The following is an 11,916-nucleotide window of genomic DNA, read 5'->3' as shown; positions in this document are numbered from 1 at the left end:
TTAAATTTGATTGAACTATCAGTCGAGCATTACAATGCTTTGATTCAAATAACTAGGTTTATGAAAATTTAATTATTACAATCTATTGAACGAGAACATATTGGATTAAATTAACCCCACATTTGGAGTTCAACCATGCAAAATGAGAATTGATAAGGGATCCAAACCAGAATGTTATTCTATAGTCGCGTCAACTATACTTATTTTCACTCCAAGGAGAACCCTTTACGCACGCCCACAAGGCCGCACGCGCGCACCTCCCAAGTCCAAAACAGTGAAAAGAAGGGTACCAACTTAAACTGTCCGCCTATTAATAGCCTAACACCACTCGCCAATTCACACGCGCAACGATTAAAATTTTAATTCATAAAGTAAAAAAGAAAAAAAAAAATCCTTACTGCCTTTTATTTACCAAAGGCCTGATTGCTTCAGAGTTCAGCCTTCGCACTCTCTTATATGTCGGCATGTTTCACAATTTATAAAAGAAAAGAAAAAAAAAGAAAGCTATTTTTTGCTCTGCTTTTGCTTTGCCTTTCGCTTTGGTTCTGTGGTTTCCAGGCGACAAGTGTTTTTTTTTCCTTCTCCTTGATCCCATAAAGTTTCTTTCTTTTTTTCTTTTCTTTTTTCTCGTCGGATTCTAGAAAACAGAACGATGAGCTTCGAATGAGCTGAGGAGCAGTTTTTAATGTTCCATGCAGTTAGTTCTTTACGGTTTCGGCTACTTTTAAACTGATTCAACTCTGGAATCTGATTTATTCCTTTGGAGAAGTAAATGCTTTCATGTGATTGAAAATACCCAACATTTCAAAAGCTTTTTACCAAGCTAATCAAAGCGAAAGAACAAGGTTTTTGGCCTTTGGTTTTGCTTTCTAAGTTAGGGTTTTAGTTCTTTTTTGGGATTTGTGATTTATTAATGGAAGCTGCGGCGTTTCCTTAAGCGCGTCTGTAGTGATTTTCCTACCAAGGGATGCCGCTAAAATGATTCTTCTTTGAACCGTTGTGGTTTGATAGCTAAAAGACTAGAGGTAACTATATGGTGAAGAAAGTTGATTTCTTTTCTGTGTTTTGTTGGAGCATAAGAAGTGATTGTGTTCCTTAGAGATTTTTCTTTTTGTAAAAAAAATAAAAATTATCCGAGATTGTAAACATGAAGGCTCCACCAAATGGATTTATGGCAAATTCTGCAGAAGGTCTGATTTCTCTTACTAATTCTTTTTTTTTCTTCTTTTAGCTCTGATTCAGCTTTTTTTTTTCTGGGTCGAAATAGCCTTTGGGTTCTACGCAGTCTGGGATTTTCTTGATTATTAGTTTATAAATTTGGTTATTTTTCTATGTCATCCATTCCCGTCTAAGTTGTTTTTAGTTTAAATAAATTATTGCTCAGTATTAGTCTTGTTTTAATGCTCTACATTTGTTCATGTAAATTGTCATATCTCTTTTTGAGAAATCCTATAAATCCCATTTTCATAAAAATGGAAAGAAGCACTTAGCAAGACTAAAAGTAAAATTTAATGTAACTGAGTGGCAACTTTCCTCATTCTAATGGGGGAAGGTTTGGGTTTGGGATCATTTATCATTTGCAAATTTAAGGTTAAAAAGAAAGAAAACATACAACAATTATACTTTTGTCGAGTTCAAATATGAAGTATTAAGTATTATATAAGAATATTCATGATAACTTTTTTGATACCAGGCAATTGGGGATTTGTTGCTTCGATACCATAAAGTTAATTGTTGCCTTGTCTATCGTTCAATTTTGGACGAATATGGATATTGAGAATTTTTTTTGGAAGTTGATGCTTTTTAATAATTCTGATGACTTTCTCTTTGTTTGTGGTTTTGTGGGATGTTTGATAATATTCTGATTGGTTGTTTTGGAAGCAGGAGAAAGGAAGAGTATCAATTCAGAATTATGGCATGCTTGTGCTGGACCACTTGTTTCTTTGCCTCCAGTTGGAAGTTTGGTTGTTTACTTTCCTCAAGGTCACAGCGAGCAGGTGAGTTACTTTCCACATTCATTCCTAGAGGATAATTTTTTTTTTCCGAATCTGGCCTTTTATCAATATTTCTCTAATTAATATATATCCTTTTCCAGGTTGCGGCGTCGATGCAAAAGGAGACTGATTTCATACCAAGCTACCCTAACCTTCCTTCCAAGTTGATATGCATGCTCCATAATGTCACATTGCATGTAAGCAAAAGCAGGGCACTATCATCCCAAGTTTCTTATGTTTTTTGGTCATTGAAGAGGAAAAGGTTGCTCCTAATAGAGTTTTGTGCATTTATCGAAAACATTGGATCGACAATACGCCTTTCATATGTTAGACATCTTTATATTTAAATGCCCTGTCATTTGCTGGCTTAGTTAGTTTGTGCTTCCATCTGCTATCTGGTTAGCATGTATTTGCATTGACTACTACTAGGAAGCTTTTGTTGGTGCTGGGTCATATTGCAATATGAATAGGATCCTTGACGGTATAGGCATGAAAATAACTTTGCAATGGTTAAAATGATTTGAAAAGCAAGGAAAGTTATATGGTTATTTGGAGTTACTAATTTATTCAATTATTTAAACTTTGAATCAGGCCGATCCGGAAACAGATGAGGTGTATGCCCAGATGACACTTCAACCTGTGAACAAAGTAGGTCAGCTATTCAATTTGGGAATTAATTCATGGATATTGCAGAATTGCCTTGTCCTTTTTTTTTTCCAGTCAATTTTCTCATTTCATGAAATATGGGATGAGTTTAAATTGCTTCTCTACAGTATGACAAGGAAGCGTTACTGGCATCTGATATTGGCCTCAAGCAAAGCCGGCAACCTGCTGAGTTCTTTTGCAAGACTCTTACAGCAAGTGACACTAGCACTCATGGTGGATTTTCTGTGCCTCGACGAGCAGCTGAGAAAATCTTCCCTCCCCTGGTACTTAGAAACTTTCAATTTTAGATTTTTGTTTTAATATTTAAGATATGTTGAAGCATTTTGTGTGTATATCTCCTAAGATCTAAATGGTGATATTTGATAGGATTTCTCGATGCAACCACCTGCTCAGGAGCTAGTAGCTAAAGATTTACATGACAATACATGGACATTTAGACATATTTATCGAGGTATGGTTCTCTTCCAGATATTGCTGGCCTTCCTTTTCATAATCGGAAGTCTACTTGTGTTTTAACTTAAGACTGAAGCTTTATCAAAGAGCTTTGTGCTGAGAACACTCACTACTTTCTTTTATTAATGTTTTCTAAATAACTGTTAACTTCCACACTACTTGAAAACTTTTTGGTGTAAAAGAAATTCATTTTCCTTCGGGAAATAGGGATTTAGGTGGGAATGCTTTAGGGTAATACTAAAGTCAATACTGTTCTGTTACCCATATTATGGTTGTAGTTTCTGTATTTAATGTCATAGGTATTAGAAATGGAATTATATATGCATAATGGCTTCTTTGCAGGTCAACCAAAGAGGCATCTTCTGACTACTGGTTGGAGTGTCTTTGTTAGCACAAAAAGACTCTTTGCCGGTGATTCTGTTCTTTTCATAAGGTATGATTTATATGGATGTGTATACACCTGCAAACACACCCACATACACGCTCATGTTTGTATGTACTTCTTTGAATTTTCACTAGATTGTTGTCCATTTTACTACTTAGCTGAAATTATTTGCTTAAATGTAGGGATGAGAAGTCTCAACTTCTGTTGGGTACAAGGCCTGCAAATAGACAGCAGCCAGCCCTTTCTTCATCTGTGATTTCTAGTGATAGCATGCATATAGGGATCCTGGCTGCTGCAGCGCATGCTGCAGCAAATAACAGCCCATTTACTATATTCTATAATCCAAGGTATTGTTATAACATATTTGGTTGTATTTAGATTCATTGCTATTTTCTAGTCAATAATTTAAAAAAAAAGAAAAAGAAAAAGAAATATTATTTGAAGCTCTGAAAAGATTTTATTAATTCTGATAGGGCAAGCCCTTCTGAGTTTGTGATACCCTTGGCAAAGTTTAACAAAGCCATGTATACCCAAGTTTCCCTTGGCATGCGGTTTAGAATGATGTTTGAAACCGAGGAGTCTGGAGTACGCAGGTACATGGGTACAATTACTGGTATCAGTGACTTGGATCCTGTGCGATGGAAAAATTCACAGTGGCGCAATCTTCAGGTATCTTTTGTACATACTGACACCTGAATGCTAATATCTGCCTTTGTTGTTCTTTTGCATTTTCCTTTCAGAAGATGTCTAGGATGATTTCAACTGAAACAAATTATTAACATGCAAATATTAAGATACATCATGTTTGGGTCATTGATAATACCTAGCTCTGTTATTATATGGACTTGGCTATTCATTATTTGTCTACTTGGGCCTACATATCAGTAAGATTGGAGATGAATATCCGGTCTTTTTTTTTTTTTGGGTATTCTTCATGTCTGTTTTACTGTCCATGTTTTGTGTTCGGTCTTGTTATTTGATTGTGAATGGTTTAAACTAATTTTCTCATTGCTCCAAGATTCTTTCGTTGCTGCATCATACACGTTCTGATAATACTTGCTTTTATTTTAAAGTCAAGGTGTTGTTGCACAGTTAATTTTCGTTTGTGGTTACTTTTGTATTCTCAACAGGTTGGATGGGATGAATCTACAGCTGGTGAGCGGCCCAGCCGAGTTTCAATTTGGGACATTGAACCTGTTATAACTCCTTTTTACATCTGTCCACCTCCGTTTTTCAGGCCCAGGTTTCCAAAGCAACCGGGGATGCCAGGTGAAACATATTTGCTTGATTTATCTTTCTTTAAACATTGAAAATAAAAGGAAAATTCAAGAACTTAGTTGTAATTTTTAAATTACTTCACAGATGATGAGTCTGACATTGAGAATGCCTTCAAGAGAGCTATGCCCTGGCTAGGAGATGACTTTGGTATGAAAGATGCTCCTAGTTCAATCTTTCCTGGTTTGAGTCTAGTCCAGTGGATGAGCATGCAACAAAATAATCAGTTTCCAGCTGCTCAATCAGGATTCTTTCCATCAATGGTTTCTTCGAATCCGCTCCATAATAGCCTTGGCACCGATGATCCTGCCAAATTATTGAACTTTCAAGCTCCTGCGCTTCCAGCATCAAATATGCAATTTAACAAAGCAAATACGAACCAAATCAATCAGTTGACTCAGGCACCTATGACATGGCCCCAACAGCAGCAACTTCAACAGTTATTTCAGGCTCCTTTAAATCAGCAGCAGCAATCCCTACAGCAATTGCAGCGACAACTGCCACAACCACCACAGCAGCAGCCTCAGCCACAGCCGCATCTTTTTCACCAGCAGCAGCCTCAGCCTCAGCCTCAGCCTCAGCCTCAGCCTCAGTCTCAGTCTCAGTCTGAGTCTCAGTCACAGTCGCAGTCACAGTCAAAGCCACAGCCACAGCCACAGCCACCTCCACTGCAGCAGCAGCAGCAGCAGCAGCAGCTGCAGCAACAACATCAAAAAAGACAACAGACGCAATCACAGCAGCAGCTGCAACAAGCATTCCTCCCTTCTCAAGTAAATAATGGCATCATTGCCTCTAACCAGATCCCAAATCAAAATTTGCACCAGCCAGCTGTTTACTCACAGCTTCAGCAGCAACAATTGATGACAAGCAGTAGCCAATCTGCCCAGACTACCCCCTCTGCCAATAAAACTTCATATCCTTTGACATCATTACCGCAAGATACACAGATTCAGCAACAGATGGAACAGCAACCTAACCTCATGCAGAGGCAGCTGCAACAGACACAGTTGCAGCAGTCACAACTACAATTATTGCAACAAAGCCTGTCCCAGAGGACACAGCAGCAGCCACAGCTTCTGCAATTGTCACAGCAGGGCTTCTCGGAGCAACAGCTTCAGTTGCAACTGTTACAGAAATTGCAGCAACAGCAGCAGCAGCAGCAGCAATCATCTCAACAATTACTCTCCCCAGCTGGATCACTGTTGCAGCCTCAAATGTTGCAGCAGCAGCCGACCCATCAACAGAGCCAACCATTGCAGCAATTGCCTCTTTCACAAAGCCAATCACAACCTCTTGGCAGCAATGGCTTCTCAACATCAATGCCTGTTCAACCTCAACAGGTTTCAGTGCACCAACCCCAAATTCACAAGCCATTTACTGCTATGAGAACTCATTCTGGTCTTACTGACGGAGATGCTCCATCATGTTCAACCTCACCTTCTACCAATAACTGTCAGGTTTCCTCGTTGAACTTTTTAAACAAAAATCAGCAAGTTCCATCCTTATTGGTGTCAGATCCTCTTGTTGAGCCTGCAAGTACCCTGGTTCAAGAGCTTCAGAGCAAGCCTGATATTAGAATCAAACATGAACTACCCACCTCTAAAGGACCAGAACTATCAAAGTACAAAAGTACTGTGACAGATCAATTAGAAGCATCCTCTTCTGGAACATCATACTGCCTGGATGCGGGCACCATCCAGCATAATTTCTCCCTCCCCACCTTTTTGGAAGGTGATCTTCAATCACACTCCCGGAACAATCTTCCTTTTACAGCAAATATTGATGGATTGGCACCTGACACTTTGTTATCAAGGGGATATGACTCTCAAAAGGATCTTCAAAACATGTTGTCGAACTATGGTGGCAACCCAAGAGATATTGATGCGGAGTTGTCTACTCCTGCGATAAGCTCTCAGTCGTTTGGTGTGCCAAACATACCTTTCAAGACTGGGTGCTCAAATGATGTTGCTATCAGTGACACAGGAGTCCTAAATGGTGGACTGTGGGCCAACCAAACTCAACGCATGCGAACATATACAAAGGTATGTAACTGTAACACCTCTGATTATGGTTATGCTTGTTACCTCGTTTATTTTATTTGGGGTTCAGGCATTGGGGTCTTTCCCACATCTCACTTGTATCGGAATTGCTAGCAATTTACTAAAACTGGTACAGTTGAACTAAATTGGCAGGAAGGCCAGTTTAAACCCTTATAATTTGGGGCTACCTATATTTTGGAACGCAGAATTAGGAAAAATATAATACAGTTACGGTCAGATTTTTGCGCCTAATAATAGGAGTTTATGAGCTCTAAACTTTAGTTGAAATTAAGTAAATTAGATTTTCTGTTGCAGTTAGAAGTTTCTCACTCAAATATTTGACCTTCAGTCTTATTATACATGACTGGTTTGTCTCTATAATTTTTTGCTGGAAAACTCTAAATGTTTGGTGGTGGTTGAAATCATGAAGGTGCAAAAGCGTGGGTCTGTAGGAAGGTCAATTGATGTGACCCGCTACAAAGGGTATGATGAGCTCAGGCATGATCTAGCGCGCATGTTTGGTATAGAGGGGCAACTGGAAGATCCGCAAAGTTCTGACTGGAAATTAGTTTACGTGGATCATGAAAATGACATATTACTTGTTGGTGATGATCCTTGGGAGTAAGTGAAGAACCCCAAATCGAACTCCTCAACTTCATAGTTTTGTTGGCTTTCTATTCATCCTTAATTTTTCTTTTTGTATAATATGTATGAAATTGCAGAGAATTTGTAAGTTGTGTTCAGAGCATAAAGATACTGTCATCTGGGGAAGTACAGCAGATGAGCTTGGAAGGTGATCTTGGAAATGTGGCTGTTCCGAATCAAGCTTGCAGTGGGACTGACAGTGGAAATGCATGGAGAGGACAATATGATGATACCTCAGCAGCGTCATTTAACAGATAAACAAGGTTAAGATAGAAGAATAACAAATTGATATTTTGAAACCAGAATGTCAGCTGTAGGGACTTTGAATTGGGCTCCTCAATGAAGATGCCTCTTAGAAAGTGAGCAGTTAATAGGTGTTAAATTTAAAATCACTGGGAAGAGGATGGATCATGTTTTAATTAACATCAACTTTCTGACATGGCCTTTGGTCCTAGCAGTGATATGGTGAGGTGCCAGGATGGACCTTTGATGTATAATATGTTCTTATATATCCATTATATTTAGAGAGCTAACCTGACATTCTATCTCCTGTAAATGGGTATGATGTAAGAGCACCTTGCACCTCTTGTACAATTAGCAGGAATTTTTGTTGCAGCCGATGCTTAACGAAACGCTATGACTAATGAATGATATTGGAGGAGAGCAGTTTCATGATTCCATGTGATTGCCATTTGCTAACTGCTGCACCTATCACATTATTTTGCTGTAGCTATTGAGTGTTGGTAATGCGAAGAGCTCTGATTAAAAAGGAAAAAAGGTTTCAACTTTGAAGAGCCATTGAGCAAGATACAATATCACCAACTCATCTATCCTCTAGCCACTCTTTTTTTCCTTTCTTTTTACAAGTTTCAAGGTTTTCTCGATTCCTCATTTCATCTTTCTATCTTCACAAATTTGAGGTTTTTCTTTAGTTTATAATTTTTTATTTTGGTAAAATTCCTGTTATTCTTGGCCTAATGATTGTAATAAATTTTAGGTTAAATCAATTTATTTTTGTCAGAATAGTTCTTATTTATTTACAATACTTTCAGCTTAACTATTATTTGCCGTTTTACAATCAGTGTTGCAAGTTTTATACAAACCCCAACTCGAGATTCTTAATTTCTTTTTAGGCTTAATTATAAATTTGGCCCTTAATTGTAAGTAGACTGGACATGTAGACATTTTTGCAACCGACTTCAACATGCATATGCATTTACATTTGCAGACATGTAACTCAGACTCATTATGCAAAGACAATCGTGCTTTGTGTAATCTAACTCAGACTCATTATGCAAAGACAATTGTGCTTTGAGTACATGATACTTTTCAACAGAACAAAGCCTTATCATTCAACTCATGTTTTCTTGCATATACATTGTGTTCATACCTCTTTTTTCACAACATTGTCGCTTAAGCATCAAGCCACGCATGTAGGCTTATCAAATACACATTTTCACAAAATTAGTGTGTCACACATGCATAGTTAGAACACTCAAAGAGTTCATAAGGTACTCACAAAACCCTCATAGGATCCTTACGGAACATCACAAGATCCTCACCTTTTGCAGCTTCAGGTATCAGATCTGGGTTTCCTTCAAGTAGATCAACAACCCTTAAACGTTAATCCACAGAAAACACATCAAGGTCTGCTCATTAACTAATTTTTCCTTCCGCTTCAAATACTAGTCACATAGCAAAGCTCTACCAGACTTGCTCTACCAAGTTAAACACAACTGCTCCCCGACAGTTAGCATGCAAGGTTGGGAGGCTTACCTCACAAGGGGAATCTTAGGGTTGATCCTCTCATTCTAGGCTCATCTTAAAGGATGAGAGGAATTTCTCTCTTGGTTCATCCTTATATAGACTAATACTACTTCTTGGAGAAGTATAAGAATAGTTCCCATCACTTACCCGCTCAACCAGATATTTTCCTTTGTTCTAGTGGATGTCCAACACGTGTATTAATCAATGTGATCACTAGTTAGATGCATGACACATGTAAAGACTTGCGTATGAAAACACATACGTGACTTAACCTTGGGTTTCAACTTGTCTATTATCCTTAGTCATTTCATCAAAGCGTATCTGGTGGCGTAACAAGTCACACTTTGGCGCATCATGCCTTCTTGGTGGCGACCTCGCTATTTGAGTCTCCTCAATGCTTCGCTAGGCGTTCTTTTATCACACCCCAAAATTAGACCTAAGAGTTTTAGGGGGCATTTTAGGGATTTTAGCTCTATTGAGCTCAAGAATTTTGTTAGCATGGTATTGGTGAATGTTTTTGTTTATGGTATTTAGAAAATCCAATCAAATTTTGAAAATAATGTTAAAAAGTCTTTAGAATCGAGTTTTTAACTATTGAATCGCATGTTTTAAATAAAAGTCAAAATGTGGGTCATTAACGGTGAATTTCAGGATTTTGGGTAAAAAGTGGTTTCAAAGTATTTTTCAATTAGTTTTGATGTAATTAGAAGGTTTCTAAACTTACTTTGAAGTTTTGTTAAATATTTTAAGTTTTAATGAATTTTCGTGAAAATAACCATAACTTGTTGAAAAAATTTGATACCATGAATTGAATAGTTTTGCGTAGTTTAAAGGTTGAGAATCAATCGTAGGTAAATAATTAGATGAATGTAATTCGTTTTAGGCAAAAAGATTAAGTACAGACCGAGATATTTGAAATTCAAGTTTACTATGTTGATGGTTTTGGTTTTAAGGGAACCTAGCTTAGGCTTGAGTTTTGATTGTTTGAAGTGAGTCTTTGGCTGAATGTTGATTGTGTTGTTGTGTGATTTACTTTGTTAAAACTTCGGATTCATTAGGACCTTTTACGAGTTAAGGAAAGGCTAGTTTGAACTTTTGGCATTTCGGTGAAAACGTAATTGGTAAGTGTTTAGAATCGTTGCTTGTGGGCACGATTCCTTGCATTAATTGGAAATTTAGAAGTAGCCTAAACCCCTACTTTAAATTTCGAGTGTAAGCTTTCTCATACTCTTGATTTAATTTGTGAAATATGTAACACCCCTAACTCGTATCCATCACCAAAATAGGGTTATAAAGCATTACCGTAAAAATGAAACTTTAAAATGTACATTTCAAATCTCAACATTAACATGATATAAATCATTAATATACAAGCATATCATCCCTTAATTGAGCCTTTGAGGCCTAAGAAACACATTTAGAAATGATTCTGGACTAAATAAAAATTAATTGGAACTTTTAAGAAAAAGTTAGAAAATTTAAACTGCAAGGGTCACACGGCTGAGACACACACTTGTATCTTGGGCCATGCAACAATCAAAATAGGGACACACGACCGTGTCCTAGCCCGTGTAACCCTCTGAGTTGGGTCACACGACCAAGCCACATGCCCGTGTGCGAGGCCGTGTAACACTCGAAATGGCCTCACACGCTCGTGTGCCAGGCTGTGTGCTAGGCTGTGTAACTGCCTGAATTGAAACCTTTAAAACCTATAGGGGACACACGGCCGTGTGTCACACACAGTTGAGGCACACACCCGTGTCTTAGGCCGTATGGACAAGAAATTGGACAAAATCAAGTATTTCCTTCACCAATTCAAGCATGTACCTAAAAGCATTTTGTGCATATAACCAAAGAATCAAAACCTTACCAAAACATGCATGAAATGACCAACTCAAAAGACCAAATCCATTCAACCAATATGCCATATAAGACACCCTATTTGCAAACATACAAACTTACCTAAACACATATATATATACTTGACCACATTTTAACCATATAAAAATATACCATAACTTGACCTATTTCATGTCAATATAAACTTACCATTTGTACCATAATTATGTCCATTAGAACTTCCATACAAACATGCCATTTAATCACTCAAACATGTACCATAACTTAGCCATATTCACACCATCAACAAGGCACCAAAAGTACCAAGATTACACAAACCAAAATGACATATACATGCCAAAATCATAAACTAACATTCAACTAAGCATCAACCATAAGTCATCCTATACATGCCATCGATCTCCGACAAGCTTCCTAATCGATCGAGCTTTCGATAATCTGAAAAGTAAAGGAAATTAATTACATAAGCAATAAATGCTTAGTAAGCTATTAAAAAGGCAATTTAACTATTGACATATTAGAATAAACAACTAAGTATAATTTTTATTAAACTTTAAGCTAACTTTTGTTTTCTATTCAGTACACCTCTCATGGATAATTGGTGTAGCCTTGCATTTACATGTATATATTTCCTTATAAGTATTTCATATAACTATTTTACTTAAACGTTTCTTATTACCATAACACTTTCACATTTAACAAATAATCATTCAATAATTCATCATTCGTTTCAAACTTTCTTATAAACATATCATCCCAGAATCACTTACTTTCACTGAAAAAGATGAAAGCTAAATGAATAAATTAATCATACCTGTTATACATTTACGAA

At 37.3% G+C, this 11,916-nt stretch overlaps 1 protein-coding gene across 3 annotated transcripts; it reads left to right on the top strand.

The window, feature by feature from the left end:
• Positions 1–435: 435 nt before the first annotated feature.
• Positions 436–8,135, top strand: LOC107901036 (auxin response factor 7). 3 transcript variants are annotated; one of them, XM_016826866.2, is made up of 13 exons: positions 436–1,190; positions 1,885–1,997; positions 2,096–2,191; positions 2,586–2,642; positions 2,768–2,923; positions 3,027–3,111; positions 3,456–3,546; positions 3,681–3,845; positions 3,972–4,167; positions 4,629–4,767; positions 4,861–6,815; positions 7,243–7,433; positions 7,535–8,135. In XM_016826866.2, the coding sequence occupies exons 1-13, from the start codon at positions 1,148–1,150 to the stop codon at positions 7,713–7,715; spliced, it is 3,468 nt and encodes a 1,155-aa protein (XP_016682355.2). In that variant the 5' UTR covers positions 436–1,147; the 3' UTR covers positions 7,716–8,135. The 3 variants fall into 3 exon arrangements, with proteins under 3 accessions (XP_016682355.2, XP_016682356.2, XP_016682357.2); XM_016826867.2 differs by having other exon boundaries at positions 442–1,025; XM_016826868.2 differs by having other exon boundaries at positions 443–1,025; positions 2,586–2,646.
• Positions 8,136–11,916: the final 3,781 nt, after the last annotated feature.

Source organism: Gossypium hirsutum, chromosome D06 (genome assembly GCF_007990345.1).
Source record: "Gossypium hirsutum isolate 1008001.06 chromosome D06, Gossypium_hirsutum_v2.1, whole genome shotgun sequence".
Taxonomy (NCBI): domain Eukaryota; kingdom Viridiplantae; phylum Streptophyta; class Magnoliopsida; order Malvales; family Malvaceae; genus Gossypium; species Gossypium hirsutum.
This window is presented reverse-complemented; position numbering and strand designations above follow the sequence as displayed.